Source organism: Schistocerca piceifrons, chromosome 4 (assembly GCF_021461385.2).
Source record: "Schistocerca piceifrons isolate TAMUIC-IGC-003096 chromosome 4, iqSchPice1.1, whole genome shotgun sequence".
Classification (NCBI taxonomy): domain Eukaryota; kingdom Metazoa; phylum Arthropoda; class Insecta; order Orthoptera; family Acrididae; genus Schistocerca; species Schistocerca piceifrons.
In genome coordinates, this window is record NC_060141.1 from 357,981,286 (window position 1) to 358,002,492 (window position 21,207).

Here is a 21,207-nt window from a genome sequence, read left to right on the forward strand (position 1 = left end):
GGTGAAAATATGCAGGATCATCACCTTGAAGGAAAGAAATGACCCTCATTACCACCATAGAACTTCTTCCAACAGGGAAATCAGTTTGTTTCACACGAATAGCATGAATTGCAAGCAATGACATGCGAGGTTAACGGAGAAATACGTTCTATGAAGTTTACTGCTGCTGTCACGGGGACCGGTTCGTTTACTGACATATACTTTTGTATCTACAGTCTGAAAACCACTGTGAAGTGCATCGTAAAGCGTACTTCATCCTGTACCACGTATTAGGGGCTCTTTCTGTTCCGTTCGTGTATAGAGCGCAGAAACATTGAGTACTTAAACGACTCTATGCGCGATATCATTAGTATAATCTTGTCTGTGTTGTCTCTGCAAGAACAATACGGAGAGGGTTGTAGTGAATACCTAAATATCTCTTTTAATGCTCGTTCTTGAATATTTTTAAGTAGGCTTTCTCGGGATATGGGCCATCTGTCTCCAAGCGTGGGTTAGTTAAGTTTCAGCCGGCCGGAGTGGCCGAGCGGTTAAAGGCGCTACAGTCTGGAACCGCGCGACCGTCAGTCGGTGGTTCGAATCCTGCCTCGGGCATGGATGTGTGTGATGCCCTTAGGTTAGTTAGGTTTAAGTAGTTCTAAGTTCTAGGGGACTGATGACCACAGCAGTTAAGTCCCATAGTGCTCAGAGCCATTTGAACTAGTTCAGTTTCAGTAGCATCTCCGTGCGCTATACCATGAATCAAATAAACCTGTGAAACTTAGAGCTGGCCAAATTTGTATATCTTCAGTACACCTTCACACCTTCCGTCCGAAAAGCCCCGGGACTGATTTTATTCCTGATGTACGGGCTACTTCGGCATAATAACTGCAGTAGCAGCTTGAATTAACAACTGCAAACAACTGATGTGAATTCGACCAGTCAATTAGGTAACTAATTAGTTAGTCACATGATCCACAGATCATTTTCGAAGTGACGTGGAATGAGTCAGTTTGTAGGATCTACATACATGTACAGTGTTGATATTAATGAACACTATTTTTTAGTCCTGATTATCCTACTACACTTAAAAACCAGTTCTTTCAGGCTATCAGTTTTAAATAGAAATTCGAGCTTAGAATGAAAGGGATTCTGCAGGAGAAAAAATTTTAGATTAGATTTAAAACTTGGTTTGCTACCTGTCAGGCATTATTGTTATTGTGCACATGATCAAAACTTCTTTTGCTGTATATTTCTCTTTTTTCTAAGGGAGATGACTGCTTCAATAGTGGGTAATAAAGGTCATTTTTCCTCTAGTGTTTTAGGTATGGACTTCACTATTTTGCTCAAATTGTGATGCAGAATTTCTTTGCTGAATATACTTATTGTGATGGGACAGCTAAAATCCCCATTTCCTTGAAGAGATAGCTACATGTCGACTGGGAGTACACCACTTAATATTTTCCCTGATGGCTTTGTGTGTAATTAATACTTTCTTTCTAGGTTATATGTATCAAAGACAGTTATCCCCTAAGACATTACCGAGTGGAAATATGCATAGGACGTTGATTTCCTTACTTCGAAGACTACCAATTACACGAAGAAGAAAATTAACTGAACTAAACTGATTGGAAAGCACAATAGTATGCTCCCTCGGGTCCAAGTTGTCATCAATAACAGTACTCAAAAACTTGGAGCGATGACCCCTATGTATTGACCCTTGTTCATGTGCTACATCAGTTGTTAATATGACTCTATTCGTTGAACACAGTTAAATCTAGTGTGTTTTCTCAACATTAAGGGAGAGTCCCTTTTCATAGTACCATTTAATAATTCTTGGAAGAACATAATTAACAATCCGTCTGTTATGAGCAATTGGTGTTAAGTAAAGGACGTGCAGCCGCAATGTGTCAACATTTTTGTGTAACGAATTTCAGTGAAGTAATATCTCTGAATCAGGTGCTCTAGACATTCTCCAGAATGTTTAGAAGAACAGAAAAGTGTACGCAAAGTATGTCCCGCACATCTGACTCCCGAACAAAAGCAACGACGCGTGGAGGCCTGCCGTATGTTGATTGAAGTGTAAGACACGGACAGTTCTTTTCCGAAAAATTTCATCACGGATGAACCTACCGCAATACCACGAAGTGCAAAAATTAACATGACGACATAACTGACACTCAACACAGTGTGAGGCATGAGTTGAACATCATGCCCAATAAGGACTTTTCATCTTGATTTACATGATTGTATGAACATACTGTGCGTTGTAATCAAGTGGTAGGAGACTATGAAGAATACCTGAATTATTAAAACCATTTAACATTTATCTACCTTTTTATTGGTGTACTACAGAAATTTTTTTGAACTGATGGTTTATGCTCTCTTAGCATCAATTGGTACTCGTTCCACACAGTTTGTGCAATATTATAAGACGAAGCTCACCAGTGTACTGCAAACATCTCCTTTGTTGACTGACGTGGGATGACAGATTTTTATCAATACATGGTGATATATGGTGTGTTGTGAACAGAAGGACTTGTTATGTGGGAACTTTGCATTTCTTGACACATTTACAGTAACACTTAGACGTTTCTGTTTTTCATCAGATTAACCGCAATGTTTAAAATCAGTTTGCATGTGTCATGAGAGTCCTTTACAGTGCCTATATCTCTTGTGAAAAGGGATTTGTCAAGGGCACTAAACAAATGATATTCCGACATTGACTGTTTAGTAAATTGTCCGCAGCTACACAGTCAGCTATCCTGACTGCCATGTGAAGGACCCTAGTTCAATTTCCAGTAGTGTTAACGAGATATACGATATAGAACGAGGTGCAATCGGCCTCGTGAGGTCAACTGAGGAGCTATTTGAGTGAGAACTAGTGTCTCCAAAGTCTGGAAATCTGAGAACGGCGGAGAATGGGTTAGCGGACCCCACTCCGCGTCCAAGCAACATTATTTGGTAAAGAATGGCAATACGACATGTCAGAAAGGCTTTTGCTCTGGGTCTGATAGGGGAGTTACGTTTTGTTTGTTAATTATGAACATTGGGGGCTATGCAATGACCATATTTTTCGTCGAAAATGCTTTATCAGTGTATGACTGGCATGATTTACATAGGAGAGTTCAATTGAACTACGAGGGGCGTTTTTTTTCTAAAAGCAGCGAGGGTTTAGTCAGGAGCCCAGTATATCAAATTATTCCTGACTCTTCAGGTTACAAGCTTCTATCTTTAATCATAATCTCTGTTCATTGCGACGGTGTTATGCCACCTTACCGGGAGTACCTGAAGCCCGTATGTCTATCGGTCGATGTCGGAGTCAGCGTCATGCTGCATCAATAACATCCCCATCATTCTTCCCATGTGCTTCCCGCGGAGTGCATACTGAAACGTCACAGGTTTAAGCTTCATTTAACTGACTGATTAATTTCTACATATTTAATAATTCATTTTACGCTGACAGTGTCGTTTCAATGTTTAGTCTAGCTAATTAACCTCTGGATTCAAGAATGCTTCCGTGTATATTTTTTCTTCTGTTGGTGTCACACCTCCTACCTCATCCTTTGATCCCATGATGTATGTGGATGGATAAACGTAATTATGCATGGGATATATAATAATCTGGGTTAGTAAAAGATGGTAGCAGTAGGGTAGTTTAGCACAAACATAACAACGTGAGCAGATTCGGCAGAGAGTTCGTGATACCAAAGATAGTGGGGATCAGCAGAGCAGAGTTTGTGAGGTTGGTTCTCACTGAGGACCTACCCCCACCACAAGTTTTTTTTTTAACGGTTGGCTGCTGGTCCTGGAACGCGCCATGTAAGGACACTCTGGGGCCGCCGATTGAACGAGACGGACGCAGGGGTGCGGCGCTCGTCGTGGATGGTGAGGAAAGATATTCATAATGTAGGTTTTTTGGGGTAATACTAATTATGAAGCATGTTCGGGTATGAATTAAAACCGGGAAACGTTCAGCGATGTTTTATTAGTACAAATTTTTCAGATTAATGTGTTTCAACTAGGGGACATAGGCGGAGGTGATTTGGGGCATGAACCAACGGTTCTTGTTCTTAGGTCAATAGCGGATAGGTTCATTAATGTTTCATTTGTTGCATAGTTTCGTTCTGGATATAAGAAACATAAGTTTTTCATAATTCAACGGTCTATTTTACTCGTTTCTTTGTTGTCGAAATTGGCCACGTGTTGCCAGCATTCATAAGGGTAGTCGCTGGATTTGCCATTCGTTAATCATAGTATGAATAATGTGGAGTCATGAAGCATGGGCTGGTTTGCTCACGTTGCATTGTGGTTGCATAATACGTGGTTTCAGCATGAACTTATCCGCATGGTACTGCATGAGTAGTAACACAATTAATGATTGAGAGAGTGAAAGGTAATATCTTTCCTTACTCCGCGCGTTAAATAGGTGTGACAATAAGAAAATGGTGTTAACAGGCCACCATTCAGTAACATTCATTTTCACCCATTTTAATCATTAGTAGATGTAACTGGCGACGAAGTGTTGTCTGTGTTCCCGGTATGACGAGATGCAAGAGATAGTGAATAGATTTCACGTATTAGATAGATTATATAATGGTAAGACAGAGATTTTGGAACCCGGTTTTAAATTGTAAGACATTTTCAGGGGCAGATGTGGACTATGACCACAATCTATTGGTTATGAACTGTAGGTTAAAACTGAAGAAACTGCAAAAAGGTGGGAATTTAAGGAGATGGGACCTGGATAAACTGAAAGAACCAGAGGTTGTACAGAGTTTCAGGGAGAGCATAAGTGAACAATTGACAGGAATAGGGGAACGAAATACAGTAGAAGAAGAATAGGTAGCTTTGAGGGATGAAATAGTGAAGGCAGCAGAGGATCAAATAGGTAAAAAGACGAGGACTAGTAGAAACCCTTGAGTAACAGAAGGAATATTGAATTTAATTGATGAAAGGAGAAAATATAAAAATGCAGTAAATGAAGCAGGCAAAAAGGAATACAAACGTCTCAAAAATGATATCGACAGGAAGTGCAAAATGGCTAACCAGGGATGGCTAGGGGTAAGATAGATACTGCCTACAGAAAAAATAAAGAGACCTTTGGAGAAAAGAGAGCCACTTGTATGAATATCAAGAACTCAGGTGGAAACCCAGTTCTAAGCAAACAAGGGAAAGCAGAAAGGTGGAAGGAGTATATAGAGGGTTTATACAAGGGCGATGTACTTGAGGAAAATATTATGGAAATGGAAGAGGATGTAGATGGAGATGAAATGGGAGGTACGATACTGCGTGAAGAGTTTGACAGAACACTGAAAGACCTGAGTCGAAACAAGGCCCCCGGATTAGACAACATTCTATTAGAACTACTGACAGCCTTGGCAGAGCCAGTCCTGACAAAACTCTACCATCTGGTGAGCAAGATGTATGAGAAATGCGAAATACCCTCAGACTTCAAGAAGAATATAGTAATTCCAATCCCAAAGACAGCAGGTGTTGACAGATGTGAAAATTACCGAACTATCAGTTTAATAAATCAGAGCTGCAAAATAGTAACGCGAATTCTTTACAGACGACTGGAAAAACTGGTAGAAGCCGACCTCGGGGAAGATCAGTTTGGATTCCGTAGAAATGTTGGAACACGTGAGGCAATGCTAACCTTACGACTTATATTAGAAGAAAGATTAAGGAAAGGCAAACCTGCGTTTCTAACATTTGTAGACTTAGAGAAAGCTTTTGACAATGTTGACTGGAATACTCTCTTTCAAATTCTGAAGATGGCAGGGGTAAAATATAGGGAGCGAAAGGCTATTTACAATTTGTACAGAAACCAGATGGCAGTTATAAGAGTCGAGGAGTATGAAAGGGAAGCAGTGGTTGGGAAGGGAGTGAGACAGGGTTGTAGCCTATCCCCGATGTTATTCAATCTGTATATTGAACAAGCAATAAAGAAAACAGAAGATAAGTTCGGAGTAGGTATTAAAATTCGTGGAGAAGAAATAAAAACTTTGAGGTTCGCCGATGACTTTGTAATTCTGTGAGAGACAGCAAAGGACTTGGAAGAGCAGTCGAACGGAATGGACAGTGTCTTGAAAGGAAGATATAAGATGAACATCAACAAAAGCAAGATAATGGAATGTAGTGGAATTAAGTCGGGTGATGCTGAGGGAATTAGATTATGAAATGAAACACTTACAGTAGTAAAGGAATTTTGCTATTTGGGGAGCAAAATAACTGATGACGGTTGAAGTAGAGAGGATATAAAATGTAGACTGGCAATGGCAAGGAAAACGTTTCTGGAGAAGAAAAATTTGTTAACATCGAGTATAGATTTAAATGTCAGGAAGTCGTTTCTGAAAGTATTTGTATGGAGAGTAGCCATGTATGGAAGTGAAACGTGGACGAGATATAGTTTAGACAAGAAAAGAATAGAAGCTTTCGAAATGTGGTGCTACAGAAGAATGCTGAAGATTAGATGGGTAGATCACATAACTAATGAGGTGGTATTGAATAGAATTGGGGAGAAGAGGAGCTTGTGGCACAACTTGACTAGAAGAAGGGATCGGTTGGTAGAATATGTTCTGAGACATCGATGGATCACCAGTTTAGTATTTGAGGGCAGCGTGGAGGGTAAAAATCGTAGAGGGAGACCAAGAAATGAATACACTAAGCAGATTCGGAAGGATGTAGGCTGGAGTAGGTACTGGGAGATGAAGAAGCTTGCACAGGATAGAATAGCATGGAGAGCTGCATCAAACCAGTCTCAGGACTGAAGACCACAACATATGTTTTGTCACAAGGAGTAATAGTTTTCTTAAATGTTTTGTCACAAAGAGTAATAGTTTTGTTAAATGTTTTGTCACAGAGGGTACTAGTTTTCTTAAATATTATCGTAATAAATCAGAATGATAATTGAAATTCTCTCTTAGCGTTGTTTAGTATCCTTCATCCATACCACTGAGATAATGAATATATTCTATGAATGTTCAATCCTGGCATATCCATTGTATCTATTATGCATTTCATGGGACTAATTGAATTCATAGCATCAGAAAAAGAAAGTCTTACCGTCCCTAATGTGTACGTATTGTTCCATGGCTATTCACCGATGTTGCGTTATCCGTTGCTTCATTTTTAAATTAGGATACTATCTTTTCTAGCGGGTTTGATTACCCATATCTCAATTTATCGGGCTAATTGAAGGAATTAGATACATAGCGGTAGAAATGGGAACCATGGAGCACTGCGTCTGCTTACATTACAGGGAGAGAGTTCATACATGAAAATTAATCAGCTTAACAAAAAAAGGGGTAGACTAACAATACTTCACTGCGCCAAAGGGATTTATGGCAGAAGGTGCGAGATCCGGGCTGTAGGGTGGAAGAGGAAGAACAGTCCCATGAAGTTTTGTGAGCTCCTCTCTGGTGCGCATACCTGTGTGAGCCCTTACATTGTCAGAGAAAAAGAAGTTCGTTTGCATTTTTGTGATGATGTACCCGCTGAAGTCGTTTCTCCGATTTCTTAAGGGTAGCACAGTACACTTCAGACTTGACCGTTGCACCTTGACGGAGACCATCAAACAGAATAAACCCTACAAAGACCATCACTTTACCGGCTGAGGTGTGGCTTTGTATCTTCGCTTCGGAGGAGAGGTGATGTGGCGCCACTCCATAGACTGCTCTTTTGTTTCCTGTTAGAAATGACGAACCTATGTCACGATGAGCCTTGCAACATGCAAGCAATTACTCTTTGCTCTTTATGGTCTTTCGTTAGACGGCGAGGAATCCAGAGAGCACACATTTATGAGTTCCCCAGCTGGTAGGCGGGTGTGTCAGCACAACCAACAGAGACGTCCAGCTGAGCAGCGAGATGCTTGGTTGTGATCTGTTGATCACCTCGAATGAGTATCCGCACGTTCCAACTTGGAGGAGTCGCAGAGGTTCGCGTTGATGAAAGACGCCTCGCACAACGACTCACCGTACCTTTGTTTACTATTAGGTATCCGGATACATTCTGCAAGTGCCTATGAATATCTGCGATGCTCTGATTTTCCACCAAACCAAATTGAATGACAGCTCACTGCTTGGAACGCACACTGTTACACACTCCATTTTAGAGGCTATGTATAGCGTATGATACTGTAGGGGCCGAAATAAGAATATTCGATGATGTCTCACAACAAATTTTGCTTTTTTTCCAATCGCATCTAGCCTAGAAAAAGAATGCGTCGCATTACTTATTGAACTCTCTACGTACTGTATTCTGCAATGCCGTCTTCAGGCTGCTGCCTCGGAGTGTGGTGGCAATGGGGAGTCTGGTGTGTCGCATGGTACACCCCAGGTGTTACATGCTTCACCCACGGTCCCTGCTGTCGAGACATCTTAGAGGGTACCGGGTGCGGTTGGGCCACCCTCTCCCCAAGGGGAGTGGCGGGTTCAGCGGCGTTCGCTTTGCAAGAGGTGAAGTGTCAACGTGGAGGCTGGCCGTGTGGCATCGGCCGCTCTGCCTGTAAGTGGACATATGGCCGCTCCTTCAGCAAGGTCCGAGCAGGCACACAGGGGGAGGGGTTTATTAGTGATTGGGAGCTCCAATTTTAGGCGGGTGATGGAGCCCCTTAGAGAAATAGCGGTAACGTCGGAGAAGAAGGCCAGTGCTCAGTCTGTCTGCTCGCTGGGGGGTCTCATCCGAGATGTGGAGGAGGCCCTGCCGGCGGCGATAGAGAGCACTGGGTGCACCCGACTGCAAATTGTTGCTCATGTCGGCATCAAGACTCCTGTCGTCAGAGTTCAGACGTCATCCTGAATTCGTACAGGCTGTTGGCGGAGTTGGTGAACGCGGAAAGTCTCGCTCGTGGGGTGGAATCTGAGCTAACTACACTCCTGGAAATTGAAATAAGAACACCGTGAATTCATTGTCCCAGGAAGGGGAAACTTTATTGACACATTCCTGGGGTCAGATACATCACATGATCACACTGACAGAACCACAGGCACATAGACACAGGCAACAGAGCATGCACAATGTCGGCACTAGTACAGTGTATATCCACCTTTCGCAGCAATGCAGGCTGCTATTCTCCCATGGAGACGATCGTAGAGATGCTGGATGTAGTCCTGTGGAACGGCTTGCCATGCCATTTCCACCTGGCGCCTCAGTTGGACCAGCGTTCGTGCTGGACGTGCAGACCGCGTGAGACGACGCTTCATCCAGTCCCAAACATGCTCAATGGGGGACAGATCCGGAGATCTTGCAGGCCAGGGTAGTTGACTTACACCTTCTAGAGCACGTTGGGTGGCACGGGATACATGCGGACGTGCATTGTCCTGTTGGAACAGCAAGTTCCCTTGCCGGTCTAGGAATGGTAGAACGATGGGTTCGATGACGGTTTGGATGTACCGTGCACTATTCAGTGTCCCCTCGACGATCACCAGTGGTGTACGGCCAGTGTAGGAGATCGCTCCCCACACCGTGATGCCGGGTGTTGGCCCTGTGTGCCTCGGTCGTATGCAGTCCTGATTGTGGCGCTCACCTGCACGGCGCCAAACACGCATACGACCATCATTGGCACCAAGGCAGAAGGGACTCTCATCGCTGAAGACGACACGTCTCCATTCGTCCCTCCATTCACGCCTGTCGCGACACCACTGGAGGCGGGCTGCACGATGTTGGGGCGTGAGCAGAAGATGGCCTAACGGTGTGCGGGACCGTAGCCCAGCTTCATGGAGACGGTTGCGAATGGTCCTCGCCGATACCCCAGGAGCAACAGTGTCCCTAATTTGCTGGGAAGTGGCTGTGCGGTCCCCTACGGCACTGCGTAGGATCCTACGGTCTTGGCGTGCATCCGTGCGTCGCTGCGGTCCGGTCCCAGGTCGACGGGCACGTGCACCTTCCGCCGACCACTGGCGACAACATCGATGTACTGTGGAGACCTCACGCCCCACGTGTTGAGCAATTCGGCGGTATCTCCACCCGGCCTCCCGCATGCCCACTATACGCCCTCGCTCAAAGTCCGTCAACTGCACATTCGGTTCACGTCCACGCTGTCGCGGCATGCTACCAGTGTTGAAGACTGCGATGGAGCTCCGTATGCCACGGCAAACTGGCTGACACTGACGGCGGCGATGCACAAATGCTGCGCAGCTAGCGCCATTCGACGGCCAACACCGCGGTTCCTGGTGTGTCCGCTGTGCCGTGCGTGTGATCATTGCTTGTACAGCCCTCTCGCAGTGTCCGGAGCAAGTATGGTGGGTCTGACACACCAGTGTCAATGTGTTCTTTTTTCCATTTCCAGGAGTGTATTTGTAGTTCGTTCCCAGAACCGATCGCGGTCCTCTGGTTTGGAGCCGAGTAGAAGGCTTAAACCAGAGGCTCAGACGATTCTGCCGAGATCTGGGGGTGCAAATTTCTCGACCTCCGCTATCTGTTAGAGAATCGCGAAAGCGTTACATAGATGATAGATAAACAGTGGAAGACTCTGCAAGTAGCTCGGTACGGGCTTTTGCTGAAGTTTCGAGAACATACCTTCACCGAGGAGTCAAGCAGTATATTGCTCCCTACTATGTATTTCACGCGGAGAGACCATGAGGATAAAATCAGAGAGATTAGAGCCCACACAGAGGCATTCCGACAATCTTTCTTTCCACGATCAGTACGAGACTGGAATAGAAGGGAGAACCCGTAGATGTACTCAAGGTACCCTCCACCACACACCGTCAGGTGGCTTGCGGAGTGTGGATGTAGATGTAGATGTAGATGTATTCCAAATGAGATGCATACGCATGGCTGGGCAGCACTCACAGTGACGCTGATGCCGGTGCCGATGCTGCCTACGCAGAGGGCGGTGAGCAGCTCCCAGTAGGTGGAGGCGAACCGCTGCCAGACGGCGCTCACCAGGAAGGGCGGTGCGCCGGCCAGCAGCAGCCTTCGGCGGCCCACGGTGTCCACTAGGACGGCGGCCAGCAGCGAGGGCGCCACCATACCAAGAAGTCCCACCGACCCCAGCCACGAGCTCTCATCCGTCGAGACGGCGATGTGCGACGCATTGCTCATCAGATGTGGCAGCACCGGCGAGCTCCAGCCCAACAGCAGCCCCGCGTTCAAGCAAGCCAGTGATGCTGTATAGGCAAATCAAATGAAATTGTGGTGAGGGCATCCCGTCAGGTAGACTGGCCGTCCGGTGGAAGTCTTTTTAGTTGACGCTACTTCATCGACTGGGGTCCGACCCGGCTGGGATTCGAACCTGAGCTCCTTACATTGCGTTCTGCCACTCCGACCTCTCAGTTTTGGATGAGGACAGAAAGAAGGGTCCTTTACTGTATGATTATATGATAACGGAACAAACACTGGTAGCAGTTACTTCTGTAAAATATCTGGGAGTATGCGTACTGAACGATTTGAAGTGGAACGATCATATAAAATTAATTGTCGGTAAGGCGGGTGCCAGGTTGAGATTCATTGGGAGAGTCCTTAGAAAATGTAGTCCATCAACAAAGTAGGTGGCTTACAAAACACTCGTTCGACCTATACTTGAATATTGCTCATCAGTGTGGGATCCGTACCAGGTCGGGTTGACAGAGGAGATAGAGTTCCAAAGAAGAACGGCGCGTTTCGTCACAGAGTTATTTGGTAACCGTCATAGCGTTACGGAGATGTTTAGCAAACAAGTGGCAGACTCTGCAAGAGACGCGCTCTGCATCGCGGTGTAGCTTGCTGTCCAGGTTTCGAGAGGGTCCGTTTTTGGATGAGTTATACCTCCCGAGGAGATCACGAATGTAAAATCAGAGAGATTCGAGTGCGCACGGAGGCTTTCCGGCATTTGTTCTTCCCGCGAACCATACGCGACTGGAACAGGAAAGGGAGGCAATGATAGTGGCACGTAAAGTGCCCTCCACCATACACCGTTGGGTGGCTTGCGGAGTATAAAAGTAGATGTAGATGTAGATTGTGGGGTGCAGCTGACAAACCGACATCAAAAATCGGTCAATTAGACGCGTATACAAATTTGGCGATAATGATAATGATGGCCGTTTGTCTGCATAGTGATGGACATGGCCAATAGAGATCAATATCTTGCACAATTAAATCTCTCTCACACCATTGCAAATGTCGGGCTGCAGTCAATATTGTGCCAATGAATACAGATAAACAGGCATGTTCGAGTAGGACTCGAGCACTGTGAGTCCCACAGTACCTAAATTGTTTATACACATGATATTACAGAACGATACTGACAAACATCAAGGGATTGTAGGGTGTCATGAGGAACAAACTGAGAAGCAGAACCCACGTTCAGAAGCGTTCAGAGCTTGCAACTAGGCCACCCCTTGGGCAGTAAACGCGACGTGGTGCGCTGAAGGATCACAGGAGGAACGTCTCGCAATGTTATTTTGTTATTCAGCGATTGTGACTGATTGCCAAGATCACCATTGTAGAAGACCGAGATAGCTGCTGTATTGACAGGTCTCATGTCCTAAGAATCAGATGCTCTGTTGCTTCAGTGGATGACAGTTCTGGACACGGATTTCCTCCTACAGTTTATTTTTCTCCTGTGTACCGAAAAACAGTGGAGAGTTTACAGGGTTCAAAGATTGGTTCAAATGGCTCTGAGCACTATGGTACTTAACATCTGAGGTCATCAGTCTTACAGGGTTCCAGGAGAAAAATAAACTGAGAGTTGAAACCCATGTACAAAACCGTCATCGGCTGAGGCAACAGGGCATCGCATTCTTAGGGCACAAGGACTTTCTCCGCAGCAGTTAGCTCCATCGGTGATCGTGGCAGTTAGTCGCAATCATTGAACAGCTTTGCATTACATTGCTCCTGCGGTCTGTCACGTACAAAGTCACGTTTGCTGCTGAACGGGTAGCCTATTGTCAGGCGCTGGCGCCTGTAACTTTGCACTCTGTGGCGTCTTTTCTGGACAAGGATTCCTATCGTCAATTTTTTCCTCATGACGCCCTCTACAACTCCTCGAAGTTTGTCGATTTTGTTCTGCAACATCCTGTAGTCAGCCCGTCTGTAGGTTTTGAAGAGTGAGTTTGCGCATATCAAGATATGTTCCATATGTGGCGGTATCATTGTCGGTATTGTTGTGCAATATCCTGTTGTCAGTTCGTCTCTAGGTTTTAAAGAGTGAGTTTGCGAGGGTCAAGGTATGTCCCAACACGACAAACAAATGTGGATAGGATTTCGCCTATTCTTGTTGGTGTGGCAAATTCCACTAACGTCAGTCTGAGAAGAACACAGTCCACCTTATGACTAAACCGAATTCGAAGACTCCACTGGGGTAAATGAATATCTGATTGAGCGCCACAGGAAAAATTAAGTGAATCCTATGACACAGTGGGCGAGATGATAATGTCACAGGAGTATCACGACATACGCAACTGCGGAAACATCGTCTGTCATCATACCGTATAATAGGTAAAAGTGGGCATTTTGCATATTGTGCATGAATCAAATTATATCATATCCCCCATACCGTAATTCGTGTATCGTTTCATATTTGTCAGGAGACTAGAGTGAATATTACCACTGATTATGTATTGACTGGTACATACAGTCTTCGACTGGGTCGCTGATAAGAATAAAACTATAAATATCCATGGAACTGTATGTTTTGAAAATTGAAATGTCCTCCTGTCGCATATATTCGTAGTACTATTAATCGGTAAAAAAGGTTTAATGTCACATTTTTACGTAAAATTTTGATATCCATTCAAAGCATTTACCGTCGTGTGATGCCCCGTACGGGAAGAGTAGCGGATTTGATCTCGGCGTGCTCGAGTGTCAAATGTTATAGCAGAACAAGCGACAGATTTACAGGGCAAATACACCGACGAAAAAAAAATCGCAGAAGTAAATAACATAAGGTACTGAAAATTCCGGAATACATTTCTGTAGGTAACATAGTCAACTGATTAACATTGGAAGATCACAGGTTAATGTAAGAACGAGATAAGCCATAGCAACTGTGAAATGATGGTACATCAATAATCGGTGTAACCGACAGAATGTTGAATGCAATGATGCAAACGTGCATGCATTGCGCTGTACACGTGCCGTATGTCAGTTTGTGATATCTGGTTAGCTCGCAGACGAAGGAAACATCTCGACACATTGCGGAACACGTTACGTTACAACAGCTGTATACGGGCTGGCGGTATCCTGCTGGATATAAACTCCTGGAAAGCTTTTCAAGAATGGGTGCACAACGGATGGAATCACCAGATTGACGTACAAGTTTGCTGTCAGCTTGCATGAAATAAGCACGATAGTGCTTCTGCAGTCGTACTAAATCGCACCCTATGCCATAGGTCCAGGTTTATGTCCTATGTGCCTAGCAGGCAGATAGGATGGGTGCAGGTCCTCCATTGGCCTCCTTCTAGCCATCACACGGCAATCACTCACACCGAGGCACAACCAAACCTCCACACTGCTCTCCAATGAGCTCTCGCTTGACACCACTGAAGTTGTAAATGGGCATTGCTTCGGGTCAGTGGAATGCTCGCGTCTGTCTCGGATCTGTGCTTGAAGTAAACGATTTGTACTCTACTGGCCATTAAAATTGCTACACTAAGAAGAAATGCAGATGATAAACGGGTATTCATTGGACAAATATATTATACTAGAACTGACATGTGATTAAATTTTCACGCAATTTGGGTGCATAGATCCTGAGAAATCAGTACCCAAAACAACCACCTCTCGCCGCAGTAACGGCCTTGATACGCCTGGGCATTGAGTCAAACAGAGCTTGGATGGCGTGTACGGGTACCACTGTCCATGCAGCTTCAACACGATACCACAGTTCATCACGAGTAATGACTGGCGTATTGTGACGAGCAAATTGCTCGGACACCATTGCCCAGACGTTTTCAATTGGTGAGAGATCTGGATAATGTGCTGGCCAGGGCAGCATTCGAACATTTTCTGTATCCAGATAGGCCCGTGCAGGACCTGCAACATGCGGTCGTGCATTATCCTGCTGAAATGTAGGGTTTCGCAGGGATCGAATAAAGGGTAGAACCACGGGTCGTAACACATCTGAAATGTTCAAAGTGCCGTCAATTCCAACAAGAGGTGACCGAGACGTGTAACCAATGGCACCCCATACCATCATGCTGGGTGATACGCCAGTATGGCGATGACGAATACACGCTTCCAATGTGCATTCACCGCGATGTCGCCAAACACGGATGTGACCATCATGATGCTGTAAACAGAACCTGCATTCATCCGATAAAATGACGTTTTGTCATTCGTGCACCCAGGTTCGTCGTTGAGTACACCATCGCAGGCGTTCCTGTCTGTGATGCAGCCATGGTCTCCAAGCTGATAGTCCATACTGCTGCAAACCTCGTCGAACTGTTTGTGCACATGGTTGTTGTCTTGCAAACGTCCCCATCTGTTGACTCAGGGATCGTGACGTGGCTGCACGATCCGTTACAGCCATGCGGATAAGATGGCTGTCATCTCGTTTCCTAGTGATACAAGGCCGTTGGGATGCAGCACGGCGTTCCGTACAACCCTCGTGAACCCACCGATTCCATATTCTGCTAACAGTCATTGGATCTCGACCAACGCGAGCAGCAATGTCACGCTACGATAAGCCGCAATTGCGATAGGTTACAATCCGACCTTTATCAAAGGCGGAAACGTGACGTTACGTATTTCTCCTCCTTACACGAGGCATCAGAACAACGTTTCACTAGGCAACGCCGGTCAACTGCTGTTTGTGTATGAGAAATCGGTTGGAAACTTTCCTCATGTCAGCACGTTGTAGGTGTCGCCACCGACGCCAACCTAGTGCGAATGCTCTGAAAAACTAATGATTTGCATATCACAGCATCTTCTTCCTGTCGGTTAAATTTCGCGTCTGTTGCACGTCATCTTCGTGGTGTAGCAATTTTAATGGCCAGTAGTGAAAGACTTCGTTATGTCACTGTGGTGGCCTAAGACGACGGTCTTCCGTCTTGGAAGTGCCACGTGGCCGTCAGGAGCCTGGTCTTCTCGCCACCCTACATTCTCGTAATCACCGCCGCCAGGAATCATGTGCAGTGGCTACATTCCTATCAAGTCTGTCTACAATACCGCAGAAGGAACATCCAGCTTCTCCTAGCGCTATTGCACGACCTTGTTGAAACTGATTTAGGTGCTGTTAATGGCGTCTTTGTTAGCTTAAAGGCCTTTCTGACTAAAATCAACTCACCAGTCTCAAAGGTAATTAACAATCACGATCCGTTATGGTGTGTATTTAAGGAAAACCTCATTTGTATCCCAATAGTGGTGCTTCTAAAGTCCTCTTATGCGACTGGCGTGTAATCCGGATATACATAATGTTTCAGATTAGAAAGACGCCGACAAACTTTCGTTTATGTAGCACAACTCGTTTTCGGTGTCCCGATTTTTTTCTTTCTTTTTGGTCAGTGAATAACAGTATGACAGAATTGCTTGAAGAAGGCAAATAACCCACAATTCAACAATTCTGAAATAATTAGAAACATATTGTTTCCATAATGAGAGATGAATTTTAAGTTATCTCAAGTTTACATGAATAACCTACCTCCTTCCAGATTTAAAAACGATGATTTCCTGGGCAAGTCTTTGCGTCAACCATTTTTTTTTCTTTTACTACGACCGTCAGGCTAGTACCATTATCAGACTGATTACTGGTGTTTGACGTACCGTTTTGGCAAAGGTTTTACAGCAACAACGAACTTCGTTGTACGAATCCTAGGCTTTGGCCGGATGACTTGAAAAGTCGTAATGAAAGAAGCTGTATCGTGCAATATTTTTAAAATTACACCAATATTTTCTTTAATAATAAGTAATTCTCTTAGTGTCGAGTGCAAGATTAATCCATTGTACTGTTACGGGGATACAAAATAATGTGGTCCCTTCACACACCCGGAACTTCCCTGCTGGTAAAAGGCATACGCACTGACGTCAATGCAACAGTGGGAGATTAATGGACAGTCCAGCTGCAGGTCTTGCGTGCTCTGTTTATCTGCGGTCGCCAGTTGCGACATCTAATCTACACATGGGACCTTACTAGTACCCGCTGTTATCAGCCTACTTGCCGTCTAGGTGCGAGAGTTATTGCGCAGGCGCCACTGAAAGCTGAATGAAACACCCATTCCCCGTAGTAAGGTGTAATGAGCGTCCTGAGTTGTGGGTGAGGCGGAAGTGTAGAATGGGAAAACGGGCTGGAGGCGCCACTGGAGGCTGTCGCTTACCAGGCATTGGAAGAGTAATGTTCACGGAGCGACAGACGGACTTGAGAGGGAACCCATAGACGTGAGGTTAAAGGATTGCTTCAGTAACGGTGAACAGTGTGTGTCGTGTGGTGACGATAGCACTGAGAGACAAAGATTATGTATCACACTGACTAGAGAGAATCGTTTCCACAACAGTGTCATACACAGTAATGATGTACATATTTTCACATTTATTAATAATTCAACAGCTAAAATTTCATAATATCATTAATAAACAAGAAAGATGTTTACGTATTAACTTATATTTTCATTCAGTATTATTTCGATAAATAAATTCATACAATTCGTGCTTAGAAGCTAATATTGACCTTGTATTTGCGTTAAAGTACTCTAAAAATCTTAGTAACTATTTATTGTATCAAACTTCGTCGTACCTGTATGAAATCTATGTAGATTAATTTATGAAATTACATACGTTTTGTAAAAACTTCCTTCATAAATCAGAAAGGTAGAACAGCATAAATGATGTAGGTTAATTATAGTAGTGTAACAGTTCCGCAAACGAATTCTACATAGCAGGGGCTATATTTTTCATTTTTTACAAAATTTTTGTGTTTATAACCTTTTCAACTGTAATTCGACAAAGAAAATATGGGTACAAGACTTAAATTACATTTTATTTTATATTGTTTTTTTCTAATGTTAGGAAGTGTTATCTTATTCACCTTACGTTACTTCATATTCATAGTCTTAAGCACTCTATCGCTGTTCGGAGCGTCGCGAAAGCTGACGGTATTTCTCACAGAGGCAGGCCATTTTATGTCTCATATTCTAAAGCACCGTCCATGTGTGTCTTGTTATTATAAGAGATGGTGGACAAGTACAGTATAGGTTAGTCACAACATTTATGCAAAGAAGCCCACAGAGAAAGTATTTTACACAGTAAGCTTTTTCGTAGTACCTTTCATGCTGTCTTTATAAGTCAGATAATTAAGTTACCTGGAGGAAGGAGTTCGCCATTCGTTATGTATTTTACGTTTGCGCCTACTTCATCTGGAGTTCTCTGCTCTCTCCTCTTTATACAGTGTCGACTGTAAGAAATGGGCGTAGTCTTCTGTAAACGACCTGTCACAATACGTCTTTTATTCTTCTGTGCTTCTCTCACTAATTTATGTGTTGTCTGTATTTTATGTTCACAATGCCGTTTGCACAGGCAATCTCCATCTTCCTTTCTTTGTCTTCTCCAGATTTCTGCCATGCCTCGTTCTTGGCCTTTCTCAGACCATTTGTGGGCCTCATAGTGCCTTGTACACGCTCCTCGCTGGAATGACACTACTACAAAAGCGAGTCTTTTATACACACACCATATGGTACTCTTGCAGACTGTGCAAGAACATGGGAGCTAGATAAATGACAGACGGAGAGTGGCTAACGATTTTGGAACTAGATTTGTGGAGAAGTAGTTGTGACATTTCTAGGATGGATCGTGTGAAAAATAGTCAAACACAAGCCAGAAAGACCACGTATGATGTAATGTAAGCAAAACAGGTATTTTGAACGGCTGTTTAGAGAATAGCGTATTCTGCTGCGTGTCTACTGGGAAACGCTGACCAGTGTTCTGGCTCACCAGTGACACGAGTGAGCAGTGCGGTAAGTTGTTTGCGATCACTGTGGTAGTGATGTAGAAACATGTCTCCTGTATTCATGTGCATTTTACGCGATCAGTGAATTTTACTATATCGATCAGGTCTGTAAACAGCCAGTCATAGAAGGTAGAGAATAGCATCCGCTTGGCCAAACCATGTGAGCAGCGTTCGTCTACATCAATCGTTACGCACGCGCACGTGGAAGCACACAGCTGACAGTTCACTCACTCGGTATCACGCGGTGCTCGCTCACGGAGCGATGGGCAACAGCTGCGTGCCCTCGCCACGCGGGTAAGAAAATGTACACTCTGTCTACACTGATCAGCCAGAACATCGTGACTTCCTACCTCATAGCTAGTACGTCTGCCTTTGCCGTGGAGGACAGTGGCGACGCATCGTGGCATGGAAGCGAATGGGCCGTGGTACGTCGCTGAAGCATCTGCACACACAAGTCACCTGATTCGGGTAAATTCCGGGTCGGGGGAAAGGGGATTGACCTCTGACACCATGTTCAATTACCTCCCAGATGCGCTCGACTGGGTTCAGAACTGGTGAGTTTAGGAGCCAGCACATCAACTGAAACCCCGCCCCCCCGCCCTCCCTCAATGTGTTCAAACCACTCAATCACTCTTCTGATTTTGTGACATTATCCTGATGAAAAACGCTGTCATCTGGAAATATGATAGTCACGAATGGGTGTACGTGATCTGCAGCCAGTGTATGATACTCCTTGGCTGTCATGGTTCCTTGCACGAGCTCATCTGGACTCATGAATGCCCACGTGAATGTTCTTCAGAGAATAATGAAGCCGCCACCAACATCTCTCCGTCCCGCAGTACAGGTGTCAAGGAGCTATTCCAGGGAGACGATGGATTCGCCCCTCCCCCCCTCCCCCAATTGGCATGACGAAAAATGTATCGGGATTCATCAGACGATGCAACGCTCTGACACTGCGCCAGCGTCCAGTGCCGATGGTCGCGAGCCCGTATCAGTCCCAGTTGCCCATGTCGTGGAGTATTACAGGCTGCGGTAACCCATCGTTGTCAGTGTTCGGTGCACTGTGTCTTCAGACACACTTGTAATCTTCCCAGCGTTGAAGTCTGATGTCAGTGCTTGTCCCGTTTTACCAGTCTGCCCCGCCTACGACGTTCGACATATTTAATGATGCCTGGGCATAGTTTCAACTTGGTTTCGCACATTTTCAAAATACTCACCACAGCACTCCACGATCACCTGACAAATCTTGCAGTTTCCGTAATGCTCGTGCTGAGCCTCTGGGCCATCAGTAAGATAGATCACATGCCTTCCGCATTCTGCACACAGACAACACGCTCACTAATACTTCATGCTTCATGCTCATTTTCACAGATGTTTTATTCGTATCTCACGGAAACTAGCAGTACGGCAATAAACAGCCTTTTAAACACGCCGCTAACGGGAATCAAGGAATTTATAGCAATACAACAATTTAAATATTAAAAAAAAACACAGAAGCTAGCAGTACGGCAATAAACAACCTTTTAAAACACGCCGCTAACGGCCATCAAGTAATTTATAGCAATATAACAGTTAAAAAAAAAATTTTTTAACACAGATGCTAGCAGTACGGCAATAAACTACCTTTTAAAACACGCCGCTAACGCCAAACAAAGTAATTTATAACAATACAACAATTTACAAAAAATTTTAAGAACATTAGTAAACAGGCTTCTAAAGTAAATACAGAACTTGGTTAATAAAGTACGGTGAGGTAGTGAAGCTACCAACACCGCCATTAAAAAAATTAAACAATTCTCAGCAAACACACGATTAATGGCAATAAAAGGAATTTAGAAACTTGGAGGAATTTAAAAAAATTTTAAACAAAAGTGTCCTGGAATATCATTAGAACATAACAGATATGACGGACCCGTGTAAGGCGGCCACAAATCACCAACTCAGGGATGCTGAGGCTAGACAGAATACTGACCAATTTAAATACGCCCGTAAACATAATTGCCACTCTCAGGCTGGCCGCTGCACCGACTTTTGGCCAGCGAAAACTTGTTATAAGAGGGCTTAACTTGCTGACAGAATTTGAGCTAACCTCGTGCAGGGAAACATTACACCACACAGTCCTGAATGAGCGACCACATGATCAACCAACAAGATGCATGAATTTACTCATAACACACGGCAGAATAGCGAAACAGTTAAACTGGCAAAACTACACCTCCCATCGGACAGTAACGAGAGGAGGAGGAAAGGTCACTGTCTTCAATTACACCGGTGCCAGGGACAGGAAACCCGGTCGCCGGATGTCACAAGGCAGAAGAGACGCTGGTTACACAAAATTATTACTTAATGATTAGACCTTCCACGAACTT

At 44.5% G+C, this 21,207-nt stretch overlaps 1 protein-coding gene across 1 annotated transcript in view; it reads right to left on the minus strand.

Moving 5' to 3' along the window:
• The window catches only part of LOC124795835 (facilitated trehalose transporter Tret1-2 homolog), a 190,039-nt gene that overhangs the window by 51,340 nt on the left and 117,492 nt on the right, over positions 1-21,207 (minus strand). The window contains exon 4 of the mRNA XM_047259918.1: positions 10,774-11,090. Coding sequence (XP_047115874.1) covers positions 10,774-11,090 — 317 coding nt within the window. The remainder of the gene's footprint in view (positions 1-10,773; positions 11,091-21,207) is intronic.